Source organism: Drosophila tropicalis, unplaced genomic scaffold (genome assembly GCF_018151085.1).
Source record: "Drosophila tropicalis isolate 14030-0801.00 unplaced genomic scaffold, ASM1815108v1 contig_859, whole genome shotgun sequence".
NCBI classification, from domain to species: Eukaryota; Metazoa; Arthropoda; class Insecta; order Diptera; family Drosophilidae; genus Drosophila; species Drosophila tropicalis.
Window position 1 is genome coordinate 6,141,894 of NW_027173353.1, and position 25,741 is coordinate 6,167,634.

The 25,741-nt window shown below is 38.4% G+C and overlaps 5 protein-coding genes across 7 annotated transcripts in view; 2 read left to right on the forward strand and 3 right to left on the reverse strand.

Annotated features, from left to right (window-relative positions):
* The window catches only part of LOC137582561 (pneumococcal serine-rich repeat protein), a 34,823-nt gene extending 30,458 nt beyond the window's left edge, over positions 1-4,365 (forward strand). For both annotated transcript variants that reach the window (XM_068297150.1, XM_068297151.1), the window contains 5 exons: positions 1,542-2,243; positions 2,297-2,442; positions 2,512-2,649; positions 2,717-3,486; positions 3,560-4,365. In XM_068297150.1, coding sequence (XP_068153251.1) covers positions 1,542-2,243; positions 2,297-2,442; positions 2,512-2,649; positions 2,717-3,486; positions 3,560-3,959 — 2,156 coding nt within the window. In that variant the 3' untranslated portion in view covers positions 3,960-4,365. The remainder of the gene's footprint in view (positions 1-1,541; positions 2,244-2,296; positions 2,443-2,511; positions 2,650-2,716; positions 3,487-3,559) is intronic.
* A 732-nt stretch (positions 4,366-5,097) lies between these two features.
* LOC137582246 (cytochrome P450 CYP12A2-like) lies at positions 5,098-7,043 on the forward strand. Its single transcript, XM_068296711.1, is given in 6 exon segments — positions 5,098-5,150; positions 5,228-5,616; positions 5,671-5,787; positions 5,845-6,283; positions 6,347-6,586; positions 6,588-7,043. Coding segments are annotated over 6 exon segments (1,602 nt in total). The 5' UTR covers positions 5,098-5,099; the 3' UTR covers positions 6,954-7,043.
* A 3,568-nt stretch (positions 7,044-10,611) lies between these two features.
* On the reverse strand, positions 10,612-16,829 carry Ppcs (phosphopantothenoylcysteine synthetase). The gene is made up of 5 exons (XM_068296715.1): positions 16,066-16,829; positions 15,183-15,626; positions 11,462-11,647; positions 11,234-11,371; positions 10,612-11,141 (listed from the first exon to the last, which is right to left on the reverse strand). The coding sequence occupies exons 1-5, from the start codon at positions 16,189-16,191 to the stop codon at positions 11,094-11,096; spliced, it is 942 nt and encodes a 313-aa protein (XP_068152816.1). The 5' UTR covers positions 16,192-16,829; the 3' UTR covers positions 10,612-11,093.
* Positions 16,830-17,140: 311 nt separating this feature from the next.
* vrs (versager) lies at positions 17,141-18,643 on the reverse strand. The gene is made up of 2 exons (XM_068296714.1): positions 18,153-18,643; positions 17,141-18,084 (listed from the first exon to the last, which is right to left on the reverse strand). Exons 1-2 carry the CDS (start codon positions 18,531-18,533, stop codon positions 17,356-17,358), a joined length of 1,110 nt encoding a protein of 369 aa, XP_068152815.1. The 5' UTR covers positions 18,534-18,643; the 3' UTR covers positions 17,141-17,355.
* A 129-nt stretch (positions 18,644-18,772) lies between these two features.
* LOC137582247 (acyl-CoA Delta-9 desaturase-like) lies at positions 18,773-25,501 on the reverse strand. 2 transcript variants are annotated; one of them, XM_068296713.1, is made up of 5 exons: positions 25,381-25,501; positions 20,694-21,013; positions 20,044-20,380; positions 19,802-19,987; positions 18,773-19,731 (listed from the first exon to the last, which is right to left on the reverse strand). In XM_068296713.1, the coding sequence occupies exons 2-5, from the start codon at positions 21,001-21,003 to the stop codon at positions 19,413-19,415; spliced, it is 1,152 nt and encodes a 383-aa protein (XP_068152814.1). In that variant the 5' UTR covers positions 21,004-21,013; positions 25,381-25,501; the 3' UTR covers positions 18,773-19,412. The 2 variants fall into 2 exon arrangements, with proteins under 2 accessions (XP_068152814.1, XP_068152813.1); XM_068296712.1 differs by lacking the exon at positions 25,381-25,501 and adding an exon at positions 23,519-23,721.
* Between the last annotated feature and the right edge of the window lie 240 nt (positions 25,502-25,741).

Consider the following 25,741-nt stretch of genomic DNA (forward strand, 5'->3'; position numbering starts at 1 on the left):
CCACTTACACATCACGTTCACTGCCAACCGAAACCAAATCGAGCGACCTTCAAAATGACAACTCACGCACCAGAAATGTAAAGCCAAACAAACTTGATGTTTCTTTGGTGATGTTAAACTACACCGACTGTGCGTTTACTCTTATTTGAACAATTATTAGAAAATTAGTTAAAAATACTATAGTTAGCAAGGGCAATTATCTATCATACTCATAGGGGGATGTGCCAATTATTGCCCATGGTAGTAGTTCGTTCTGTTATTATTTTAACATTTGCTAATATAGACTTATCTCTGATCTACTAAGTCTCGAACTATATTTTGTATAGTGGCGTGTATTAAGTTGAAAAATCGTCAATTTTCTAACGTATACGCAGGGTGTGACCGCTAAACTAATTGTATTTCGCATAGTATTCAGGTTATCATTATAACGAAATAAACAATAGCAGAAATTGAAAACTAAACTGTTTCAGAAAGACTGAAAGTAATTCTAATTCAATGTACGTAGAAAACCCCAGAGATAAAAAGAAATAATTAAGAAAATTCATGCTTTTGACAAAAAGATGAAAGTAGTTAAAGTTAAATTAAAAATAGATCTTACAAGTTACAAGTTAGTCGAAATTTATCCTAAACAATAAACTGAAATGGCAGCTCTAGTGTGAAGGTCTTATTCGCCCACTTTGCAAACTGGTTGCACCAAAAAGTACAACAAAAAATAAAAATAATTACCATAAATGGATGGATGGATGGATGAGTGGCGTAGAAACCGAGTCGAAAGTAGAACCAAACAGAGAGAACAAGTTACGCATTTTAATCAATAATATAACGGGCACCTAGTAAAGAGTAAAGAACCACGAGCAGGGTGGGAAGGGAGGGAAAGGGGCGAGATTGTGCCGAGCTACCATATCCGGCACATCTTGGCTTGATGAGCCCGAAGGTAACCAGGTAGCTGGATTAAAGTAGGTTAAGTGGCCAAAGCTAGAGAGCAAAATAGTTTAACAGATGAACGAGCACACAATGAAACGAAAAAAGAAAAAAAAAACACAAGACGAACACACAAAATCGAAATGAAAACAGAACCGCAGCCAGGCCAATGAGGTAACCACCACATGTGCGGATGGTTAGCGTTAGCCACAGCCATTAGAACCGGCGAAACAACAACCACAGCTACATATAGCTGGAACTGGAACCAAGAGACCCATTTCTTTTGCTGACACTTTGTGGCCAATGTGAATGTGGCAAGAAGAACTTGTTACACCTGCTGCTCAGGTGTGTATGCCATGGCAGGGGCCAAAAGGGGAAGACTGAGAGTCATTTGTTAGACATCATCTTGGACGATAGCAGCTGCTCCAAACGCCATTTGACAATGAACACGAATCAGCGAATTGTAATTTGTGCACGAATTTGGGTCAAAATCACAATTAGTGTTTTCAGGTGTTGAGAGGAAGACAGAGACAGAGAGAGAGAGAACCATGCCATGAATAGATTAGATTAAGATGGCAAGTGGACCATCGTTAATTTATCATCATGTTTCCCTTTTCTAGGCGAAATACGCTCATCCATTGCACCCCGCAAACCAGAGCGCACGGCCAGCATGCGGGAACGTGAGGCGCAATTGGAATTGGTGCGTAAGCGGGGCATTTTAACCGATACTATCTCCATTTGCTCGTCAAACGGTGATAATGTAACGTCCGCAAAGCCACCCATCAATCCCGAAGGGGCTGGATGCAAAACGAATCCCCTGGCATCCAATACAAATAGCCGCACTAGCACCTTTGAACGTCAGCCCCAGAAGAAGAACGAAGCGAAAATGACCATTTCCAGTAAACTGGAAATATTCGAACAGCGTTCTGGCCAATCCAACAACATCGATAGTACGGACAGTGCCCAGTCACGGAGCAGTCTCAAAGATTCAGTTAGAAAGATCAATAGTACCATTGATAGCTATTTGAAGGATAAACGCGACTATGAGAATATGTATGAATTTGTCAAAATGGGCAATGGCCCATCGACCGCAGCCGCCGCGGCACCACCAGCAACAGCGACAACATCATCGTCATCGACTTCAAATTCAGTTCCACCGCCGCCACCCACACGCACCAATATCGATCTGGCTGCTGTGGCTGGACAGCGACTTACCCAGGCCACCAGGCGGAATAACATTTACTCGGACACGGCTTCAATAGCCAGTTATACGCGCAGCGAGTACGGACCCGTGCGTAGTTACGGTCTTCACAATAGCTTGGGTAAGTCAATGGAATAGAGTCATCCAAGTTTGAGTTAATCATTTTGCTTCTAGCCAACATTCCACGAGTCATTTCGGCCTCATATGCGGGCAGCGAGGTGGGCGAATTTGACATTTATGCACCGTACAGTTACTATGGCAGCGAAGCAGGCGGAGATGTGGCAACGGATATAAATGACAGTGTCTGGGGCATGCCTATGGTATGATGATTGAATTAAAGTACTTGGATTACCTTCGTCTTATTACTTGCTTCTTTTATCTTCTTGCAGGCCAACAAGAACCGTAGCAAGGCCACGAATCGTTTGCGCATGCGCAAAGGACGCAGTGTCGTGCACAAAACCATTGAGGATAACTACACCGCCGTGGTGGTGGCTAATCATGAGGCTCTTGCCCAGGTACTCGATCAGGTAAGTCTTGTCTCCCTTAATTATCCAACTGGTTGGTTTGTAATGATTTGTTTCCTTTTTACTTTAGCTGCAGCAAACTCCTGTAGTTCCATCAGCCCTACGACCTTTGGCCAATGCCATAAACTTGCGCTACGAAGACTTTACCATTCTGGAGGGTGGCCAAGCTTTTGTTGTGGGCAAGAAAGCCTTCCATGCAGCTTTGTGGACATCATCGCCGGTAACTTTGGCCCTATCGGCCGATTGCAATCAACTGGGTGGAGTGGGAGGCGAATTAAGCCAACTGAGTGGCGGCATTTGCGATGTACTTAATCCCATTACCGAGTTCTGTGACTTGGTGCCCAGCTACCAGCTACCATTGATGCCTTCAACAGAGGTCACTCTGCTGCAGGCCACCATTTCGGTGTTGCCTAGATTGCAGCTGGAAACCTTGCAATCGATTGGAGCCATACTAAAGGGCAAGTCGCAGGTGTTGGACAAGAGTAATTTCAATTTCCGTGGCTCCATTCCGAATTTGAGTGGCCTTAAAGATGCAGTTGGCGGTTCTAATGGACTTCGTAACGTGGTTTCTGTCCAGAATCTGAGCACTCTGAACGAGGAGTCGGCCAATCCACATCCGTCTCCCATTGCGGAGGATTCCACATCCCCCTCGAATGTCATGCCCGCATTTGATGATGTGATGACAAGGGAAGTGGCCTTTATAATGCTGCAATTGGTCAATGGCATGAAAAATCTGCAAGCGAAAGCCATTGAGGAGATTCCCCTCAGTCTTTCCAATGTGGTGCTGTCCAAGGATATAGACAACAAAGATGCCCAAGCACGTCTCTGTGTGCTCCAGGGGTATGTAAAGTCCCAAGACGGCATTTATTTATTTGTAAAATAAGTCCTAATTAGCTCAATTCTTTTTTTACAGCAATAACAACGACGACGATGAACCCATGGGAACTCTGTGCAAGTGTGCCCACTCTGCGCTATGCGATTTACTGCCTACCACAAAGATTACTCCCATTCTGGGCGATATACTTTCGCAGGAACGTGCCGAGTCTCTGTCCAAGGCCAAATCAGTGCTCGAATTCGTCCTTTGGGGTCCCTCAGATGTCGCGCTGTCCGGCTCGACAAAGGAACGTGAATTGGCTCTACAACGTTGGCTGGACCTGGAAAGGGCCACAGTACTCCATGGCCTGGTACGCACACGAGTCGAACTGACTGTCTACGATGAATGTCATTTAATGTTCCTCGTTCGATCCACTGCCAAAATGATGAACGATGCAGCGAAAATTGTCTGCAGCTACCAGCAACCCAATGCTGAGTAGCTCTAGTTAATTTAAAAACAAATTTTTTGGAATATATCCAATATATTTATTTTACGAAAACTGTCATAGACGTTTAGTTCTTAGCGAGATACATACATATGATACGTACATATATGTGCAGACACATACGAAAATGATATAATCTGATATACTATACTATGATATTTACGATATGCAATTTATATTCTTATGTATTTGCCTTTGCCCCAGCGTGCCAAATTTGTTTTGCACGAAAATTGTCATGTAATTATACATAAACTTATTGTTTTAGTTTAAGACTAAGCATTATTATATTAATCTATGCAAAATATTTTGACATACTTAATCCAATGACAAGTTTATGCGATTAGAACAAAAACTTTGGTGTTTGAACAAATATAAATATATAAAATATTGTATACTCTTACACAGCATTTTACTTTGGTTAATTTTGACCAAGTTATAAGAGACTTTCTGCGAAATTAGCAGTGGCAATGTCCTTTTCCAGTCTTGCAGTTAATTTCCAAAACCCATCTATGTATGTTGGGGATCCAGTTTTCGTGTTCTTGTTTGGATAGTTCTTTAGTTTACCTTCTATTAAATGTCATAATTCAATTGAGTAATAAGAAACAGATTTTTAGTCTATTTAAACTGGGCTTAATAAGAAAACTACTTCTTTAAATTGTCTAAAACGTTGCTAATTCAAAGCGTAGCAATTTTCAATATATTTTGAATCATAAAAAAAAACATATTTTGTATGATATTCAGTATTTTTTTTTATAAAATTGTGTTAAAACATTTAAATAAAATTTTTCCTAAGTTTATGCAACAGCAAAAAAAAAATGATCCCTCAAAGTATGCTGCATAAATATTTTATTGACATTTCACAATTAAGTAGTGTAATTAAATAAGCTAAAATTAGGTAACAGCCTAAACATGTGAGAGAGCTTTTCAAGTGAGCGGATGCCTCGTCAACATATGGATTTTCGTAAACAAACAATTCTTTGGGTTATATTTTTTGTTGTATTCCGGCCAAGAAAAGCCCTTCCCCTTCCACAGAGCTGGCCGCAATTTCTCTGAAAGCTCATACAATCCAAACAGTTAGCGTGAGAATATAAAATTTTGCTGTGGGTTCAGTTCTAACTTAAAGTTGTCAGCACAATGTTGAAACAACGCGCACCGCTACCGTCCATTCTAAAGACTTTCCAGCTGGTGAGCATTATACATATATTATATGTTTCGATAAATCGAAAATTGCACACTATGTTTTTGTGTGTATATATATTTAGCGTTTGCAAACAAGTGCGGCTGCCCAAGCTAATACCACAGATGGCGATAGCACTTTCTCCTCGGAATGGGAAAATGCTCGACCATATGATGAAATTCCGAAGGTGGGCATTTTTGATTTAGTTAGAAATATGCTGCCAGGCGGAAAATATGTTGAGATGCAGTTTCCAGACGTCATGCTCGATATGCGTCGTCAGATGGGACCACTCTTTCGATTGCCAGCCATGCTGGGAAGACCAGAGTTCGTGGTCTCCCATGACCCTAATCACTTTGAGCGTGTCTATCGCGTTGAAGGAATCTGGCCTGAGAGGCCGGGTAATGATATAATAAGACATCATCGCAATGTACTTCAAAAGGACTTCTTCCAGGGAGTCGATGGTCTTTTGGCCACGTAAGTAGACACTGTTGAGTTAGCACCTTAAAACTAATGCCGCATATGTCTTAGGCAAGGGAAGAGCTGGGCCGACTTCCGAACAGCGGTCAATCCAGTGCTAATGCAGCCAAAAACTGTGCGTTTGTATTATAAGAAAATGTCGCAAGTCAACAAGGAGTTTATTCAACGGTAGGATAAAACCATGCTTAAGTCAAAGCAACTAGTCTAAAAGTTACAAATTAATAGTATTCGAGAGATACGGAATAGTACTACATTGGAAGTTCCTGATACCTTTGAAGAGGAAATCAATCGTTGGACTCTGGAATCGGTTAGTGTGGTTGCTCTGGATAAGCAATTGGGATTGATGAAGGACAATCGAAATGATCCAAATGCAAAAAAACTCTTTGAAGGCCTTAATGCGTTCTTCTCTCTGGCAGCTGATATTGAATTTAAACCAGCTATTTGGCGTTACATTGCCACGCCCACATATAAGAAAATAATCAAAGTGCTGGACGAATTGCAAGATGTGACCAACGATTACGTAAACGAGGCTCTGGTTCGCTTGGAGCAGAGCCCAACCAATAAGCCAGAGCACGAGAAGAGTGTGTTGGAGAAACTAGTGAAGATTGACAAGAAAGTTGCTTCTGTTATGGCCATGGATATGCTGATGGCCGGTGTGGATACAGTAAGTAATATTGTGCAAGTTGATGCCATCCCAAAAATATTAAAGATATTCATTTTGATTTAGACATCCACAGTAATGACTGGCATACTTCTGAGCCTGGCCAAGAATCCAGAGAAGCAAGCCAAACTACGTGAGGAGGTGCTAAACATTTTGCCCAACAAGGACTCGGAGTTCACTGAAGCTTCCATGAAGAATGTGCCATATTTACGTGCTTGCATCAAGGAATCACTTCGCCTCTATCCACTGGCTGCCGGAAATGCCCGCTTCATTAAGTCGGATCTGGTTTTAGACGGCTATCGGGTACCCAAAAAACTCAGCAATGATGATGCTATCCTATGGGCTTCTCACCGACAATCATCATTATCCTCGAGGCAACGAATTCCTGCCCGAACGTTGGTTGCGTTCCACAAAAGAGGAAGAATCCGAGTCCGGAAAGTGTCCACACTCCCTCAAAGCAAGCAGTCCATTTGTCTATCTGCCATTTGGTTTTGGTTCTCGCATCTGCATCGGCAAGCGTATTGTCGAAATGGAACTTGAATTGGGTCTTGCCCGGCTCATACGCAACTTCCATGTTGAATACAACTATCCGACAGAGAATGCGTTCAAGGCTGTCCTTATCAATATGCCCAATATACCACTGAAATTCAAGTTTACCGACGTCGAAAAGTGATTTGTAATATTAAATGATACTTTTATTTGCCAAAATTATGAAATAAGTGAATAAAACGGTTCGTGAATGTTGCACATTTATAAAAGAAAATTACCAATGCGGGTGTGGAACTAAGAACCTTATCATTAAAGAATGATAAGATGTTGATTTTATAGGTTAAAAGTCTACATAAACATAGACCTATGAACCCCATCCTCTAGAGAACTACCTCTTAAATATATTTAGCAAAGTAGATCATTTATAATTACACTTTATGCGAGCATTTGAGAACCTGTTTTGAACCTCCTTCTCTCTGTCTCTCTTTCTCTGTAATTATTCTCCCTTTTCTCTTAATTAATGGCTTTAAAGCACTTTAGCAAAGATCAGTAGAAGCTTTGAAATCTTTTTTTTTGTGAATTTTCAAATTGGATTATATTTTAACTATTTCTCTTTCCAAATTTGCAATTTCAGTCATGAATTTCCGTCTATTGCAGTCATGATTTTGGCACAATCTAAAAGCTTATACATAGAATATCAGAATTTATTTTAAACCCATGGAAAATAAGGCATCCTATTGCATTGTAAACAATTCAATTCAAGCCAATCGAATAATTGGCCTTTTTATTGGTCTGTTAGCCAATTATAAAAATGGTAAGCAGCTTATATACCTCGAAGCAGTTATCAAGTTTCAACAACAACACAAAATTATAAATCGACAGGCTTTAAAGCATACATCCTTTGAAGACTACTTCTTTACCCATTTACCAAATAGAAAAATTCTGAAATGTTCTTTGTTGGTTTTGTTTATACATTTAAAGCTATTTCTTTTCAGTTAAATACACATTCAAGTAAATATATATGTATATTATGTATATATATATAGATGTATATATATATATATGTATAGATACTAGACATTAGTACATTCAATATATTTGTATTGTACATCATTTTGTTTGGTAAACATTTTACAACAGTTATAGTTAAACAGCTCTTGACTCATTTATTTCATTATTCTTGTTAGTTAATGGATTAGTATTTAAATTGGTTTCTCTCTTTTGGGTTTTTAGTGCCAAATTTAACATTTGTATAGAGTAAATAAATAGCAAAAAAACAATGGAAGTTCCCATTATGAAATATACATACATAGATAACTACACAGATACATATATATATTTATAGATTTTGTTTGGTTTTACTCATTTGTATTTTGCATTTTGGGTTGGTCCAAATGGATATTGAAACATTAACAGATTGGTTCATTTTTTTGTTTTTCTTTGTTTGAAATTTTCATATATGCATTATTTATACTATTTGAAATATATTTTCCTTCTTGTTTTTTATCTATTTAGGAATTGAATAAAATTATGCTAGGCATGCTTCATATACACATATAAATATATATAGTAATAAGTTTATGATTTTAAGTCCATCTACTAGAAACAAAATACGAAACTTGTTTTGAAGAGCTCTTAGTTCTTATGTTAAAACTGAATTCAGTCCTAAGTTATGGATATGAAAAGTTAAGTTTTCTTCTTCTCAATATATTGAAATATCTTCTACATTAAATTCATTGGCATTCTTTTTTTTTTTTTTTTTTTTTTTTTTTTTATAAGTATACGTATATTAAACTTAATACATAGAGTAACATTTAAAAATGTTAACAATTCCACACAAACAACAAATGTAAGTACCTTGATTTAAATATTGGAAGCTAAGTGTTCGGCATGCCGAATATTTTATACCCTTGGAGTTTGTCGACTTTTAAAGCTCTGGACAGGCCCAAAATCACCCTATTTTAATGAGGAATGAATTGTAATATAAATGATATTAAATGTATCAACTTTATTTAGACGCACATTTGAAAGTCTTTTGTCTAACGAGTTTACAAGAAAGGTTTTCGAAAATACTTTAGAAATTTTGTAGAAGCTAAGAGAATAATCCTTTATTAGTTAGTTTATTATCAATATTATCCACTTGACATACATGATATGCACATCAAGGGTATCCTAGCCAATGAATGTATGTATATGTATGTAGGTATATTCCAGCATACATTGTTTGGCCAATTAAGGAGGATAAAAAGAAAATGCCTGCCTGAAACATGATGAAATTCTCGTACAGAGTGGCTAGTTATACATTTTTTATTACACGCATTTTGTTTGCAAACAGAATTTTTATGTTTTTTTATTTCGATGCGCAATCGATACTTCAATAGAGTGGGCCGAAAAGGAAGAAATTGAGTGCGAGTAAGGAAATAACGCACAAACATCGGCAACAGTTTCTACATGTGGATGTAGGTGTGTGTGTGTGTGTGGGAGAAGCAATAAAAGTGTCGAACGAGAAAATACTCAAAAAAAACAAAAAACACACACAAAAACAGAGACACACCGAGGCAGCCAGGCTTTAATCTTAAGCCACATGTGGGTCTGTGGGTGGTGCGTGTGAGCGCAATAAAATCTAATTTAATGCAAGCACACATACGTACACCAACAAACAATCACACACACATACCAACACAGACGAATTTCATTAGGAGCAGGCCTCGACAGTTATGTATGTGTGTGTGGCGCAAAAAAAAGTTCTTAAATTTTTGTGCACGACAAATGGGAAAAGCATTGCATAGTTCTGGGCTGAAAAACACACAAAACCACAAAATGCGGTCGGAAGTGGCCAAGAACCAACTTCATGGAAATGCGCCCCAGAACCCAATCCCCTCAAGCTCCCCTCAAAGCGCAGAGCAGTTTAAGCGGACGGATTAAGACCAAAAAGGCGTAGATAAAAGGCGGCAACACAACCAGAATATACAATAAAAATGTGTGCAAAAGGCGACAGACCAAGACCTAAGAGAATCTGATGAAATGATGGCCACCTATCTCACTTGACGAGTACCTTAGTTCTCTGTCTTTTTGGTATTCCTTTTCGGGCCACTGCATTTGTGTGTGTGCGTGTTTCTGTGTGATGTTAATTAGTTTTAGTTGTTTTGCTTTGTTTTGGAGGTCAGTTAAAGTTTAATTTTTTCCACTTAAACAAAAGTGAGGTTGTTCGTATTGGTGTGTGTGTGTGTGTGTGGTTGTGACCTTTTCAAAAAGAACTTGCCATCGTTTTAGACAGACAACCACCTAGGCGTTTGTATACCATAAATTTAAACAGACAAGGACGTTCCCTTCATATACACTTTAAAAAACGGTTCTATTTGCCTTACTCTGCAACTTTAAAAGGAGAAACTCTACATTAGTTTAGCCTTGCCATATATCCTATTTCAGCACAAAATATATCTCACTCGGACACATCAATTTAATTTAATTTCATGCAAATTGAAAGAAAGTAACTCATTTCGAATATAGCTAAATAGGGTATTTATTTAGCCATGGTTTAGTCAAAGTAAGCTCTGTCCTTTGGTTGTTATTGTTGTTGTTGTTGTTACTAGTTAGTTTTATAGTTGCTATGCAATTGTCGCTTTGCCACTGCCACTGACAGCCCAGTCCAGGGACGGTGCCAGCAAATTGCGATTTCATGTGTGTGTACGTGTGGTTGCTTTTTTTTTTTTTTTGGATGGGGATTACCTTTTGACTGTCTAATTTAGTGGTGGCAACTCACGCGATGTCATTAAAAATACAAAATACAAAAAAAAAAAAAAAAAAAAAAAAAAAAAAAAAGACAGCATAAGCTCTAAAACTTCCATAGAACATAAATCAAATATGAAAATGTTTATTGATGTCCTGCGTATACTTTGATGACATAAACGGCGAGGCAAACAAAAAAGGAAACGAGTAGAACATAGTGACATCATTTCTCAAACAAATACATTAACGAATACAACTACAAAGGGACAGGATGAGGAATATGATCAATTATGAGACATGACTGTAAATAGATATCTTCTTATACATATATAGAACAGGAACAGGAATATAGACAGAAAATTGGAACTGCAAAACTTAAAATGTGGTATGGGAAAACAAAGAAAAATATTAACTATATAGACTAAGTTCATATATAACCTGCTCAATATTTGCGGCTAAAGCTTGGCGTGCCTGGATTGAGCACGCGGCAATATTGTGAACTGGTCACGCAATAGTCTCCGGCAGCGTCGACCGGTCCAGTGGCCAGCTGATTTTGAGGATGTGACTGCTGCTGCCGGCGACGCATTGATAACGGTCATTGGCGCTGTTGGGCATTGTTGATGTATTCGCTGTGCCTTTGCACCTGAAACGAACAATCAAAACAAATATTTTCACAGATGTGTATGTGTAGATGTGTGATTCAAAGTGTGTATGTGTGTGTGTATGGGTACTTACCACATCGGCAACAATCGGTTCCTCGATTTCTAGGCCCTGCAACGTTTGCTCGCGAGTCAAATGCAACTCAAAGGAATCTGTGGGCGTGACAAATACCACACGATGTTTGCGTGTCTGTAGCACATTGGCAATGACCAGCTGTGGCATGAAATGAAATGGAGTATTAAGCAACTTTAACCATCTAACCTCACCTGCCGCCTTTACTCACTCACTCACTCACTTACTCACCTTATGCTTGTATTTGTTGAGGCTGTCACGTGCCTTCACAATCAATAAGCTCTCGTCCGTTTCCAGCTTGAAGGATACAACATAGGCATGCGGCACCCAGAGGCTGGCCAGGGGTGCCAACATTTTTGGCACCAATTGCAATGAAATTGTTGGAGCCCCATCTCCCGATTGCATTTTATGTGTGGGCTGCAAAAAAGAACAAAAAGGAAATAAATAAATTTCATGATGATGGTTAGCATTTTAATGAAATGACAAGCCAAACGAGCCATATAAGCGTTGGCAATGAAACTGTGGATGGATGGGACAGGATCTGATGGGTTTGTGAATGGGGATTGGTCGGTCACAAAAGCATCATGCTGTTCATGCTCAAAAGGACGCATACACACACACATACACATAAACGCTGGGACAGTGAACATGTCCTTGCAAAAGGCCAGGGTTGCTTTCGCTTTTGCTTTTTACTTTGGTCTGCCACGTGGCATATGAATTACAACTAATTGAAAGCATAACTCAGCTGTAATGAGCTGACGGCAATGGCTCGCTGCACATTTAGTCGCAAAGCCCCTCCGAAATGTTTCCCCAAACCATTCACTTCCTTTGCACACTCTTTAAAGAGGCACAATTTAAAATAAAAGAGCAAAAACAAGGAATATTACACATACGCCATGTGCGACTTGTTGAATCTGATGTCCATTCTTGTTAGTTAAGCTTCTCTAAACTGCTGACCAGAGGACACACACACAAGCAGACTATGAAAAGCCGTAAGAAGTCTAAGTAGCCAGGACAATGTGCGAACACAAAAAGAACGTAAAAAAAGACTAAAAGGGACGCAAGCAATAGAGGAAAAATCAGTGTTAAGTTGAGATACAGCCCCCTAAATACCCTGTGTTTTCTTCCTTAAATCTATTGTGGGGATCATTTCAAGGCGTTAAGGTAATCCCTTTTACTTGTCATTTACTTGGAATGCTTTAGTTTCAGAAACTTGATGCGCCGAAGAGCAGAAATCTAAAAAACAATTTCGATATACCTTTTGGACTCAAAAAGAGATTTGTGCAGGGTATAAAAAATAATAGAGCCTGAAGGCAACACAAATGAAAGGCAACTAGAATGAGATTGGGGAAGGCACATGGATGGATGGTGGGTGGTGGTGGTGACTGGTGACTGGTGTACTGGTGGGGGACAGTTGAAGCTAGGCGCCATTGACAACGCCGCCGACATTGTGTCGTTGCTGATGATTAGAACTTTAAGCTTTTTAGAGGCAAAAAGTTGTTCTTGTTGCTGGGTTTTTTCTTTCACTTTTTAAGAACTGCCAACAGCTGTTGACATTGAATTCAGTATCTATCTCGCTCTCTGATCTTCCCTTTCCCTCACCCTATAGAGTCTCAGTGCGTTCATGCGAAGCTCTTGTAAAATCTTTTGATTTGATTTGCGGATTTCAGCACGTCGCCTTTTCTTTGTCTGGTTCTGTCTGTGGGTCTCTCCCACTAGTCCCTCCACCATTCCATATCTCATGGTATTGCACAATGTAGTTTACTTTTATAATTTCTTGTTTGTCTTTGCTTATTAGAATTTACTTTGTGTATTTTTTTGGTCCCTTTTGTGTCCTTGTTTGCCAGCCAACTAAATTAATTCAAATGGTAAGTTGCCTCTTGCTTTTGCATAAATTTGTTAAGGCCCTTTCAGACTTTCGCGGCTGCAGCACTTTGAATATGATTGCGAAATTGAATTCGCTTTCAACCACCAGCATCAGAAGTGACAGTGATTCATTGTGAAGGAGGAGGTGTTACTTGTTCCTACTTGGCATTGAGTTAAAATTCAAATTGAATTAAAGTTCCTTTTAAAAAATTAACAAGTTCCAGAGGCTGCAAAGTTTACTGTCGTACCTTAAACTTGATAATATTTAATGATTTATAAACTTATGAGATTATGAAAATATTGGAATTCGGCTAATTATTAAAAAGAAAGCTGTTACGTCTCCAAAATGGAGCTCATTCTACATTCCTGGATCATATGTCGTTTTAAAGTTAAACAATTTTGACATAGAAGCCCAAGAAAAATGTTTCTTTTAATAAATTTTACTTCTTTAGATTTAATGCACATATAAAAAGCATGAATTGGACACGGGTTCTCGTCTTTTTTTCGGAATTTAAAAGTGAGAAGTCGTGTTGAGGCATTTGCATATGGAGGGTAAAATGGATAAAAGGCGACAATTTTTCAATAGGAAACTCCTTTTTTGTTGTTAAAGCTGACAGCAGAACCAAAAAGAGGAAAGATGCTTTTTCTAATTGACAAAAGAAATAAGACAAAATCAAAATTAAGATAATATTGAAAATGCTTTGTATAGCCTATGATGGAAAAATATCTGAGCTAAGTAGAAACTTGTGGCATTGCAAAACAATAAACCCCTTCATTTTATCTAATTGTAAGAAGAATGAATGCTTCAAGTAATATAGAGCCAATTAGGAAGGTAACTAAATCATTTAAATTTAAATGCACGTATTTAAAAAAAGGATTAATGAGAGGGGAGAGATAAATAGAAGAATGAAGTAAAAGTATGTCAAGTATGCACTTAATTTCAATACAAACTATCAATTGGCAATATTTGTTGAAATCATGTTTCAGGCCATGAATGGATGGATGGATGATTGAGAGAATATGAAACAATTTAATCAAGCGAATGGGCGATTTGTGGCTAACGCCCACACACACACACACATAGGAAACCACAGACTCAAATACACTGGGAAAATATCTTCAGCAGAATAAAATGCATAAACTGTGAGAATGCAAACCATAGGAAATGACTGAAAGGAGATTCAGGCGGTTGGCGACAAGTGGAAAGCTTTCGTCCTTTCCCTGTGGGTGTGGGGCTGTGTGAAATAGTATGCAAATGTAATGGGTAGGTAAAAACTACAAGGTAACTCATTCACACCCGCACCAATGGACATTTGATGCACTTGAAAGCCTTTTGCTGCTGAATGCGCTGCGCCACCAACAAGTCAGCTGACATCTGGGAACATTGGGAACAAGGGAAATAGGTGTGGCAAGGCAGCGACAAGCAGGAGTGTGGTCTGACAAGTAAACACATCCACACTAACAATGACAATTTTAGAGAATACATAGGGAGGTAAGTAGAGAGATAGACGGGAGGATGGGGACCATAAGAGGACGGGACAGAACAGGACGGGGAGGAAACATAAAACATGAAAATGAGTATAAAACTCGTGTAAAAGTAAACGAGAGTGGAAAGAAGGAGGCAGTACGTGGAAAATGTTGATGATACGGTTGGGCTAACACGAATCAAGTGAACCGTAACCAACCAGTGCGGACTAGAGAAAACTGGTAACAAGTAAAAAAATATGTAAATCAAATTATATGATGAGAATGTTCAAGTTATCGCCACAAGGACATTTGCTGTGAGTGGCAGGATTGTGTGTGACTTTAAGTAACTCCTACAACCAACCAGATAGTCAGTCAGCCAGCCAGCCTCATGTCAATTACACGAAGAGGAAATGTGTCAGGCACTAGCAGCAGCAACGAGCAAAGAAGCAAGGCAAAAGCAAGCAATCAGAATCAGCTTTCGAAATCGATAAAAAGCAATTTCCAGGGGCAACTTGCGACTAGCTGCCAGTCGCACTCATTGATGACGAGTGCAATCAATTACAAGATTTCCCACATGGCGTCCCTGCCCCTCCCACTAGCCCACAACCAATTTACTCACCATCATATCCTCGGGTATATAGAAGTCGGAGACAGCCGCCGCCAAATACAAAACCGCACGCTCCTCAAACGCTGTCAGACACTCACAGGCGGCCCGAAGGAGCCACATATAATCCACAACACTGGTGAAATTCACGTACAGAATCATTTGTGTCTCGCGTGCTATTTTATATTTGGCCAGCACTGGCGCAAATACATCCACCGAGTCCGGCTTGATGGCTATCGTCGAGCTTTGGCTATTGTCCGCTATGTCTAGCATATCGAAGAACTGCTGTCCTGTGAAGTGACGTGTAAAGGGCTCGAGAGATTTGTGGCGATGCATGAAGATGACAGCGTAATCATTATCCAGAAAGTATTCCGCCGAGGCAGATCCCCGAGTTCCAGCACTAAAGTTGTCCACAAATCGTACAGTATTATGTTCCAATGGCACTGTAGTTCCACCAGACTATACATTTAGGATAAGGGTGGGATAGAAAATTGATTGATGAATAAGTCCTCAGAAACGCACTTATCATTTTGCAATATATATATCGAACAGTGACCTATATTTTAAAGAGATTAACATAAAAGGCAAACCATTTTACGGACAGTAGGAAAAATACATTCTCAGACTATTTAAAAATGGAAATAAAAGGAACTAAAAATATGTGTTGATAAGCATCTAATGATGCCCCAAAGTGTGCTATGAATAGGATAAAATCCTTCACATATTAAGAACTATAATTTTAGTCCAAACTTCTACTTAGCATTCACTTGACACCGAAACGAGGTTAAGTCGGGACAAACCCTCATAGAAAGAAATGAAACTAATTAATAGGAGTGGGTGGTATGGAATTATGGCATTCATATTTATGAGCCATTCTCCTTTTTGCCCACCCGCCTACCGTTACGAGGACAATGCGATTCTGCAGCTTATTGTGTCGTTCGCAGAACTCTTTCAACAACGAACGGTTATCCTCAAAATCTGCGGGTGGCAGATGCGTGTTGTAGAAGTCCTCCCAGTGCGTCATATTGATGCGACGATGCTGTCTTTTGCCTTTGTTAATTGGCTACGAAAATGGAGTGGTCGGTGGTGCAGATGACAAGAGAAGCGCGCACGTGTACGTACTAACGCGAGGAAGGCTTTGCTGTTGCCAAAAAAAGTCAAAAATACGAAACCTGTCTGTTGCGCCGGAAACTATAATTGGTAAACACAGCGCGAACTTGGAACTTTGGACAGTCGAGCGAGGCAAAATTAAATTAAAGCTGAATTTAAAGCCGAGCAAATAAATTAATTACAAGGGTCTCCACACGGTCGAACTAGTTTAATTCAATATTTCGCACATTAACACCGGAGTGTGGTTGAAGGGGCGGATGGCGAGCTGCGGCGTTTCTGACTTTCACTTGGTTTCTTGTTATCAATGAAAATAATGACGAAAACGCTCTCTGTCTATCTTTTGTCCTCTCTCTCTCCTTTTCTATCCCTGGATAAAAACAAGCGCGTGCAGGTATTCGCGTTGTGCACAGCAACGAGTTCTGTGAGAATCTGAATGATGAACACAAGGACCAACAGGACACGGACACGCGCACTTGGGTTCGGCAAAATATAGAAAGAACGCAAGTTCAAAGTGCAAACTACACAAACCGAACAGGTATGTGAAAACGACAACAGCTGATTTTCATAAATAACAACAAAAACAACACTAAATAACCCAGCCAACATTGTCGCAATTGATTGCAACCCAGCAAAATAATTTGTATTCTAAAATGTATTACACTTAGAATTAGTTTTATATATCTAATTACTTAATATATTTACCGCCTATACAGAATATTTCAAAACTTGCAATATTTTTTTTCTTATTAAAAGAAATCCCAGTATTTTGATATGTTATTTTAACAGCTGTTATACGCGAAGTCGGCTGCATTTCACAAACGCGCGCTCTTAGCAGAAATTTTAAATATGAATTAATCTTGTTTTTTTTTTTCTCCAACAGGTATGTATGTATGTATATTTAACAATTATATGCTCTTAAACAAGATGTCAACTAAGTACAAATAGCCAGGTTTACAAAACATAAATTTTGAAAGAGTTTTGTAAAATGTGTGCATGTTGTCAAATATTAAACTATTGATAAATTTTTAATTTTGATTTGGAACTGGATATGTACTGCATATTATTGTCATTTGGTTGGTTAGTTGAATGGGCTTCCAAAAAAATCATGGTCGGGTAATGATTTTGGGACCCAAGTAGACTGCTCTTCCACTCGTGGATCATCAGAATTCACTCCAGCTTCCCGCTCCCAGAAGGGGGCCCAACGCGTTTGAAAAGGATTAGTCACACGAATTCGACTACCGCAAAGCCCAATTGTGGATGCATTATCTGTATTGGGCTCGTTTTCTATGTCAAAACTGCTAATTGCACCAGAAATAGTATTGCCAATGGCATTAAAATTTGTGTGTTCATAACCCATAGCCGGAAGCTGGTCAGGTAGATGTGGCATTCCTTGAAAAGGTCCTGAAGGCTGCACTGCGATTTTCAAATCAAATCTGTTTTTAATTGAATTGTGCTCGTGGCCCAAATTCTTATTGCTTAGATCTAAAGCATAATCCTTAATCACCGGCACCGCAACTCGCTTCTGTTGCTCCTGCTCTTCTCTTTTTATTTTATTAAAAGCTTTTTTAAAATATTTCTTTGCAGCCTGCAACTTCTTATGATTATCTGTATTTTTGAGAGCGTTTTTCTCAGCCTTTAATTTCATTTTACTGATTTTAGATGGACCTTTCCCGTCGCGTGGTTTGGGTAGACGCTTATTATTGGTACGCCAACGCTTGCGAGCCTTGGTCAAGTTACCTCCGGACATTGATTCCTTGCTTATAACATCAGTTGTCAGATTCCTAGGATCTAAACGCCGTTTGATGGTCTAAGAAAAATAATTCAATTATGTAGATATATATATATAATTGAATGCATGTGTATAGGCACACTCACCGGTTTTGGTACAACGCGCGCTGTGGGAATGACGGGTACGGGCATGCCAGGCATGCCAGGTATGCCGGGTATGACAGGTATACCGGGTAAGCCAAGTAATTCACGCTGAACATTGTCATATTGTAGGACACAACGTACTCCATATTCAGATGTCCCAGTCTGAGCCAATACGCCGACATTTGTTAAAGTCTTCAATGAGTCCATTATCATTTGATCACTTGGGTTTGTTAGATTTTGATCACTCATCTGCCGTTTTACAAGATTAGCTATTGTATCACGTTGGACAAAATTTGATTGACCCGTAGCATGCAAATGAAAGAGAGCCTGGAACACATTGCGATTGATATTTTGTTTTTTCTTTGATAAATTGTGATTAAACATGTTTCTAGGTATACAAATTAAATTTAGGACTTTTTTCAGTGATTGTCTTGTGTTTTTATTCGACTGTATTCGACTGTAGTTGAGAATAGAATGAGAGAAATTGTCTCACGTCTCATGATATGGAAAATTACTCTGTGAAATATTTTCCCCAGCCTACTGTGTGATTGATTTGTTCAGTTCACATTCTTCATTTCAAACTTATACCCATCAAAGTTTTTTAGTAATGCGACATTATGGAATTCATTTCTTGAGTGTTCTACATAGATCGTTTATTTAAATTACATATATGTTATATATATATATATTTGTAGTTTCGTGATTTTTGTATGCACTCTTTGTTTTGGTTTACTATAAATACTAAAATCTTCTGTTATATGTTGCAGGTATTTTTCGTTTTGAAACATAAAATTCACATTTTCTTTTGTTTTGTGTGTATATCAATTCATATTTTAGTTGAGCTTTAGCTCCAAATAACTGTGTGTATAGGAGAAGCTCCAATTTGATTTCAATTGTACGATTAAAAATACAACTCGCATTATACATATAGATAATAATAATCGATATATAAATTTAAAGATAATTTTCATGTCTGTATGTATCTCCAAAAGCATTTGTAGAGCGACAAAACATTTCCAGAGCTGATTTAACACAGACGGTATACAGTTTTCGATAAACAAAGTGTTATCTTTAACTTTACTTAAAATTACTTAAATGGGTTTCTGAACTCCTTATCCTTCACCCGCTTTAACTTTATATGCAGGTTAGGACAATTTGCTTTGTTCCGCGGCCACGTGCAATATGGGGTGGGGGAAATCATCAGTAAATGTGTATTTTTTGTTTTGTTGCTTTGAATCTTTCTTTAAAATTCCATGATGTGATCTATTCGCTCTTTTTGTGTGTAATGACTGCATCGTCGATCTCCTCCTTAAGTTGATCCTTATCACCCCAGCCCCAGGTGGCATGAGTACCATCACCAGTTCGCTTGACACGCTTCTTGATAATGTCAGGTGACACACTCTTCAAGTCATAGGCCCAGCCAATCTTAGCGAAGAAATCAATGAATGCTGTGGTCAAATTTAGGGAGTATTTGCCAAACTCGGCGGTCTTGTAATCCCAAGGGAACACATGATGGTAATTATGCCAGCCCTCTCCAAAAGCGAGTACAGCAACCGAAATGTTTTCAGAGGGATTGATGAACCTAAGAACCAAAGTAAACAAGAGCTTAGTATTGCTTTTAAGACAATTTCAGTTGCAATTGAGCCACTTACTTGTCATAGGGACGACCACCGAATTTATGGGCAGCACTGTTTACCAACCAGGTAACATTAAGAATGAAACACCAACGAAACATAGTAGCCACAAACCACGAATTAACCAACGACTCATCCCAGAAGTACATGGGCACGATAGTGGGAAGAATGAAACAGGCCAGGGGCATCAGTAACATGTAGTATCTGCAGATATTAAATAGAATTAGCTTTTTGACATTCACGGCATTAGTAGCTCTTACTTCTTCTGGAACATTAGTACACGATCTTGACGCAAATCGGATAGATCAACTCCCTTGCCTTTGGCCTTCACATCCGGATGCTTCTTGCACAGAAGCCAGCCCACATGGGAGAAGAAGAATCCACGGGTAGCATTATGAGGATCAGCATCGGTTTCCGAGTACTTGTGATGCACACGATGATCACGGGCCCAGTGGTAGGCGGCATCCTGGAAGGCAATTGTGTTGAAGATGGCCAAAATCACACGCAGTGGCCATTTGGCTTTGTACGAACGATGAGCCCATAAACGATGAGCACCAGCAGTAATGCCCAGTCCAGAAACCACATATAAACCGAAAGCTGAAATAATAATTCAAATAATTCATAGTTAATAATAGTTAAAGGTATAAATTTATTTTATGGATATTATTCAATAATATATTAAGCGAATATCTGTTTATAGCCGAATCGGTACTAGCCTAATCAGCAGTCTACGCCATGTTCTGGCTACATGGTCGATAGATGAGACTATTTTGTCAAGGTTATCAGTATGCCAAATATGAAATAAACAACATTGATAACCTTATTCAAAATGTATGGCACGCGACGTCAAGATGGCAAGAACATGTAAAGCAGAACATTTAACTGCGACTTGGTATTCCTTTCAACTTACCCAATGCAATTGTTTGCCATTTAGCCGATGTGAATATCAACCAGGCTCCGTAAAGTGCAGCCAAATGCAGATATCCAAAGGCAATAATATTACGCCAGACCAATTTCAATTTTCGCTTTTCGGCCTTCTTCAGAACCGTAATATCCTTGACGAGTCCACCGTCAGTAGTCTCAACATCGCATTCGAAGAGCACTCCAGTCGAGTCCTGTTGCAATTTTGTGGCACTCTGTTCAGATTCAGCAGCGGCATTCGCCGCGGCTATCAGTGAGTCCGTTATGGACGGGGCACCGGCATGAGCATTCGGTGGCATATTGCAGCAGCTGTAAAAAACAGAAAAAAAAAAAACAACAATAAACATTTAAACAATTAAATTTAACTGTTAATTAGCTATGCAAATTGTCTATTTGAACTTGACATGCTTTGGGTGGGCCACAATGCGGACTCGTAAACAAAAAGAAAACCAAAAAAATAGTGCGTCCAAGTCAGATTGTTGTTAAGAAGGAAATGTTGCGCTAACCAAGATGGTTGGCCACAGAGAAGTTGGACTTGGCAAAGAAAATCAATAAATGTGAAGCAAGTCCTTGGCAAATACAATGCCTATGTTTGTAAATGATTAAAAAACCGCCTTTTTTTGTGAGAATCTTAACACTTGCTTAGGATGAAGAGGCAGGCAGCTGGGGTAGGTAGGTCATTGGGAACCAAAACCTTGTTCCAAGGTTAAATAAGACAACGCCAAAATCACATTTCATGCCCACAGTGTCTGTATATGTAAAGATGTACAGATGTGTGTCACCATGCCATGGAAAATTCCTAACTCGAATCAAAATTCCACCTACAATGTTATACACACAAACAAATGGACGCGAGAAAGCAAACAACAAAACACAATTGTTAATTGAAATCGCAAAGTTTCCATTTTCTTATGCATGTGGGTATGTAATTCTAGATTATACCTATTTTCCTATATTATATTTCGCACTATATTTTCACAGGCAAGCGCCGCTTAACTTCTTTTTAAAACATTTGTTTGCTACTGCATCAAAATTCGCACGAAGAAAGCTTTTTTGTTGCTTGCCACTCTCAGTCAAGCTTAACTTTTTTGTATACTCTAGCATAGAGTATATTAAAATTGGTGGGATGTTTGTAACAGCAGAGATGGAGGTGTCTTCCAGGACTGAAACTAAATAGCCGTCCTCGTTTATACAAAAGCATGTTTAAAAAACCCTTTAAAATTTTAACATATTTTCCGATATATAGATGACAACCTGCTTAGTTTCAGTCGTTTTAATAAATAACCTGGAGCCTGTTCGTTCAAATCAAAGATTTGATCCATTCCATTTGGCGTCCCTGCAAAATCTGCAGCCCTTGGCATTGACCCTACTGAAAAGCCATTTAAATGAAAATATATATACAGCTTTAATGGTAAAGGGCACATTGGAAGGGTATATAAGTATCGATATCAGAGCAGTTCTTTTCCTTGATAAATTTTATTATTGGTATTCTTTGAGTAAGCTTTTTTTGCAGGTGTGCGCGCACACAAAGATTAGATGAAAGATTGCCAATACTAATCGCATGGTCATATTAAAGCCATTAGTTACTAAGGTCAGGGTTTTTCAATTTTGATAAGTCTAGACAAAAATATCTAATCAAAAATATCGTGTGACGATGGCAAATAATTAACTCAACAATGCTTTTATGTATATAAAATATATAAGTAATCACCACGTGAAATGAGTAATTCTAGAAGTGAAATCATACGATATGCCATTTGGCTGGGTTATAGAGGGTAATGGAACAAGTAAAATAAACAGACAGACAAAATTCACTAGATCGATGGTGAGAGCTTCTCTTCCTATCGCGCAATAGTGCGAGAGAGAAAGCATTCGCCCACAAACAGAACAGCTGACAGAATAACTGGTAAAATGTGGGCTTTTGAACTTGAAATGTGTAGACGTGTAGCTTACACCCCCACGCGCCCCTCAGCCCTAGAACGAAAGAGAAAGAAGAGCACGCGAGAGAGAGAGGTCCCGGCCGGCATCACGTTGCAATTGCGTGATTCTTTGGCATCCGAGATGTGGGGGCTATTCCGGCTATATTGAATGCTTCTTATACATACATACATACATACATAAACTAGACGCTTAAATACTGTAAAACCGTTTAATTAGGCATGCACCTCATTTAGTTACACTAAATTAACGCACTGAATATGCACCGTAATTTGAAGTATTCCTTAATTCTTACCCATTAATATGTACATATTATTTTGAAGGAAAGAAAAAACGAAACATTTAACCTTCTTTAAGACACTTTGACCGTTAAACTAAAGCCTTGGAATAGACAGCTTAAAACAATAAAATATCAGCAAGCTGTAGGGTCGCCGACCTCGACATACCCTGTGTATTATGAACCTCAGCAAAACCTTCGCATCATAAAAACTACAATATTTATGAAAGCCAAAATTTAAATAAAATTATAAATCATTCTGACACTGAGATCTGTGTAATTGCCCTATCAACTGATGATACATGGCTGACTTTTTGGAATCTCAATTCTTTAAAAGCACATTTGATGGAAAGTAGATGAGGGTATGCCCTTTGTCGATCTAACTTATTTATATTTGTCAAATCGTGGTCGCCGCGAACTTTTGAAGAATAAGATCACAAAACGAAAAGAGCTAACACTTTGAAATTACTTGGACCTTACTAACGAAGCCAAGATCTAATGGTATTTACTTTTGGAGATCCCATCTCTTTTTGGTGATATTTTACGTAAACGCAAGAGTCAACGCACTAGGCAAATAGTAATTCCATCAAACAACTAACCTGTTTGCTTGACCAAGTCAATGGGAGACACGCGCTTTTCCTTTTTCACCAGTTAGTCGAAAAATGCAAAAACTGTATTTTTTCTTTTACTTCTTTTTTTCTTCTATTTACTTTAGTTGCTTCAACTGTGTGTACGTGTGTGTGTGTTCTGAGGAGACACAACCACAACACGTTCGCTTGCTAGAAGATTTCAAATCAAACTGACTTCGACTCGGCGCAGTGCCCCAGCATTAAAGCTTTTTATGCAAGCTTTTTTTGCGCGATTTGCAATTATATTTCGTACTTTAATACGACACGTATGCCAACCCTCATAAAAAGCCGAAGGGTGCGATAACTTCGTCTGTTACTCTAGGATGAATACTATATAGTAATCAGATTTGGAACTATTTGTTTCATGTTTTGATGGGTAAGGTATCCACAAAACGCTTTAGCTAATTGAATTAATTTGGATAATCTAAACGATATTTGCATTTCATTGGCGAGGAATACAATTGCATAGCAAAAAACGAGTCAATTTGTCAAATTAGTCACTTAAAATACTCCTATTACCCTTTTGGACTTTGATCCTAAACACGTTAGATTCAAAATAGTAACAGTAACTAACCTATCTAATCTGCCACCACATCATATATGTATGTACATAGGTTAACACCTGCTTCTATTGATAGATTTTGATAATAATGGCTAAGCTGATTCGATGTTTGCCCAACCCAATCAAATTTTAGGCAATTTTATGGGTCTTGTACTTTGATACCCGTCAGAAACCAGTTCCCAGGTTTCAAGTCAGTCAATAACAAGACATTCAGTGTCTAGCTAAACAAGATCTAACATTAAGAAGAATATGTAAGAAACGGAAAAGTTTTGCATACATATGGATTTACAAACAAAAGATATAAGAATTTTTAAAATATGCATTAATAATAAAAACGACGAAGGTTTAATACGCTATACTACTTGAAATTACTGTCAATTTTAATTTCACTTTCAACAAATCCTGGTGATCTATGTGACGATGATGAAATTGGTTAACCTTTCAAACTTGTAGAAGGCATCCTACTTTAGGACGTTAGGTTTTTTGGTGATCTACGTTATAAATATACATATATCGGGTTTAGTTTGATAAAAACCACAGGCTTTTGTCGCCTGTCATGATACAAGCCTTTTATATAGTACTTCATTTTTTGTAGCGCGTGTTTAATGGATCAGAATTACATACAACCATAATATGTATGTACATAAAATGTGAATCTGACAAAGATCGTCTCATTTAAAATATGAGATGAATTAGCTTGTCCGTTGTGCACTTTTGTAGAATGTATGGAAAATCACACAAGTCGTGTGAACTCTATAGGCAAATTTGAGATTAATCATTCAGAAACCTTAAATTAATCACTTAATCTTCCACTGATAGAACAACACGTTGTGTCCAACTGCACGTCAACCGAAATCCATGGGATTTGCTTATCAGGAATACAGCAATTGTAACGCGTGATGCCAAATGACTTGTCACGTTACAATGAAAAAAAGGACCTTGCGTCATTCCACCAGATGTGACGTCACGGAGGCGTGTGCGCATCCCGTGAAAATAACATTACATTTGTTGTTATCTTTCTCCTGGGTGCATTTATATGTATACCTCCATATATTATATATTTTTATTACCTATTAATGGGAATTACTAAATAAATGCGACTTGGTAATATGCCGATGGCATGTTCAGTTCTTTTTCTAATCAGTCATCCGCCGGAGCAGAGGCGAAGACGCATCAAAACGGCGTGGCACCAAAACAAAATACACATTTGCTTTACACATGTACATAACAAATAAAAAATGAATACAAATTAACTTAAATCATTACTTACAGGTTGTGTATCTGTATTTGCGTAAATCTAAAATAATATAAACAAACCAATTTGTAGTTCTAAGCTGCTAACAAGAAATTTTTCTGCGATTGAGTTTCGATAGACATTATCGATAAGCTAGAGATGCATTATCTGAATTCGATAACATAGTTGAGTGGCAAAAGTCCTTCCTTTTGAATTATGAAGATATCAGTTGGGTTCCCCTTATTAACATTGCAAATAGATTTTGACCTTGAAGCCTCGCAAAGGTAGCGAAAAAAACTTAGTTCGAGGTTTATTTTAGCGGCCATAAAAACGGCAATTTCACTTGGGAACTTTCGATCTTATCGACAAGGTATCATCTAAGTTTAAAAGACTCTCA

Bases quoted from the DNA above. Each gene is read 5' to 3' on its own strand.
- Ppcs (XM_068296715.1), bottom strand. From the start codon at position 16,191: ATGACGCACTGGGAGGACTTCTACAACACGCATCTGCCACCCGCAGAT. The intron at 15,627-16,065 runs GTAGGCGGGTGG...CTAAATGTATAG, and splicing joins ATCGCATTGTCCTCGTAACG to TCTGGTGGAACTACAGTGCC. The intron at 11,372-11,461 runs GTGAGTAAGTGA...TTCATGCCACAG, and splicing joins TCAACAAATACAAGCATAAG to CTGGTCATTGCCAATGTGCT.
- LOC137582247 (XM_068296713.1), bottom strand. From the start codon at position 21,003: ATGCCACCGAATGCTCATGCCGGTGCCCCGTCCATAACGGACTCACTG. The intron at 20,381-20,693 runs GTAAGTTGAAAG...TTATTATTTCAG, and splicing joins ATGGCAAACAATTGCATTGG to CTTTCGGTTTATATGTGGTT. The intron at 19,732-19,801 runs GTAAGTGGCTCA...TTTGGTTCTTAG, and splicing joins GGTGGTCGTCCCTATGACAA to GTTCATCAATCCCTCTGAAA.
- vrs (XM_068296714.1), bottom strand. From the start codon at position 18,533: ATGTTTAATCACAATTTATCAAAGAAAAAACAAAATATCAATCGCAAT. The intron at 18,085-18,152 runs GTGAGTGTGCCT...TATTTTTCTTAG, and splicing joins CGCGCGTTGTACCAAAACCG to ACCATCAAACGGCGTTTAGA.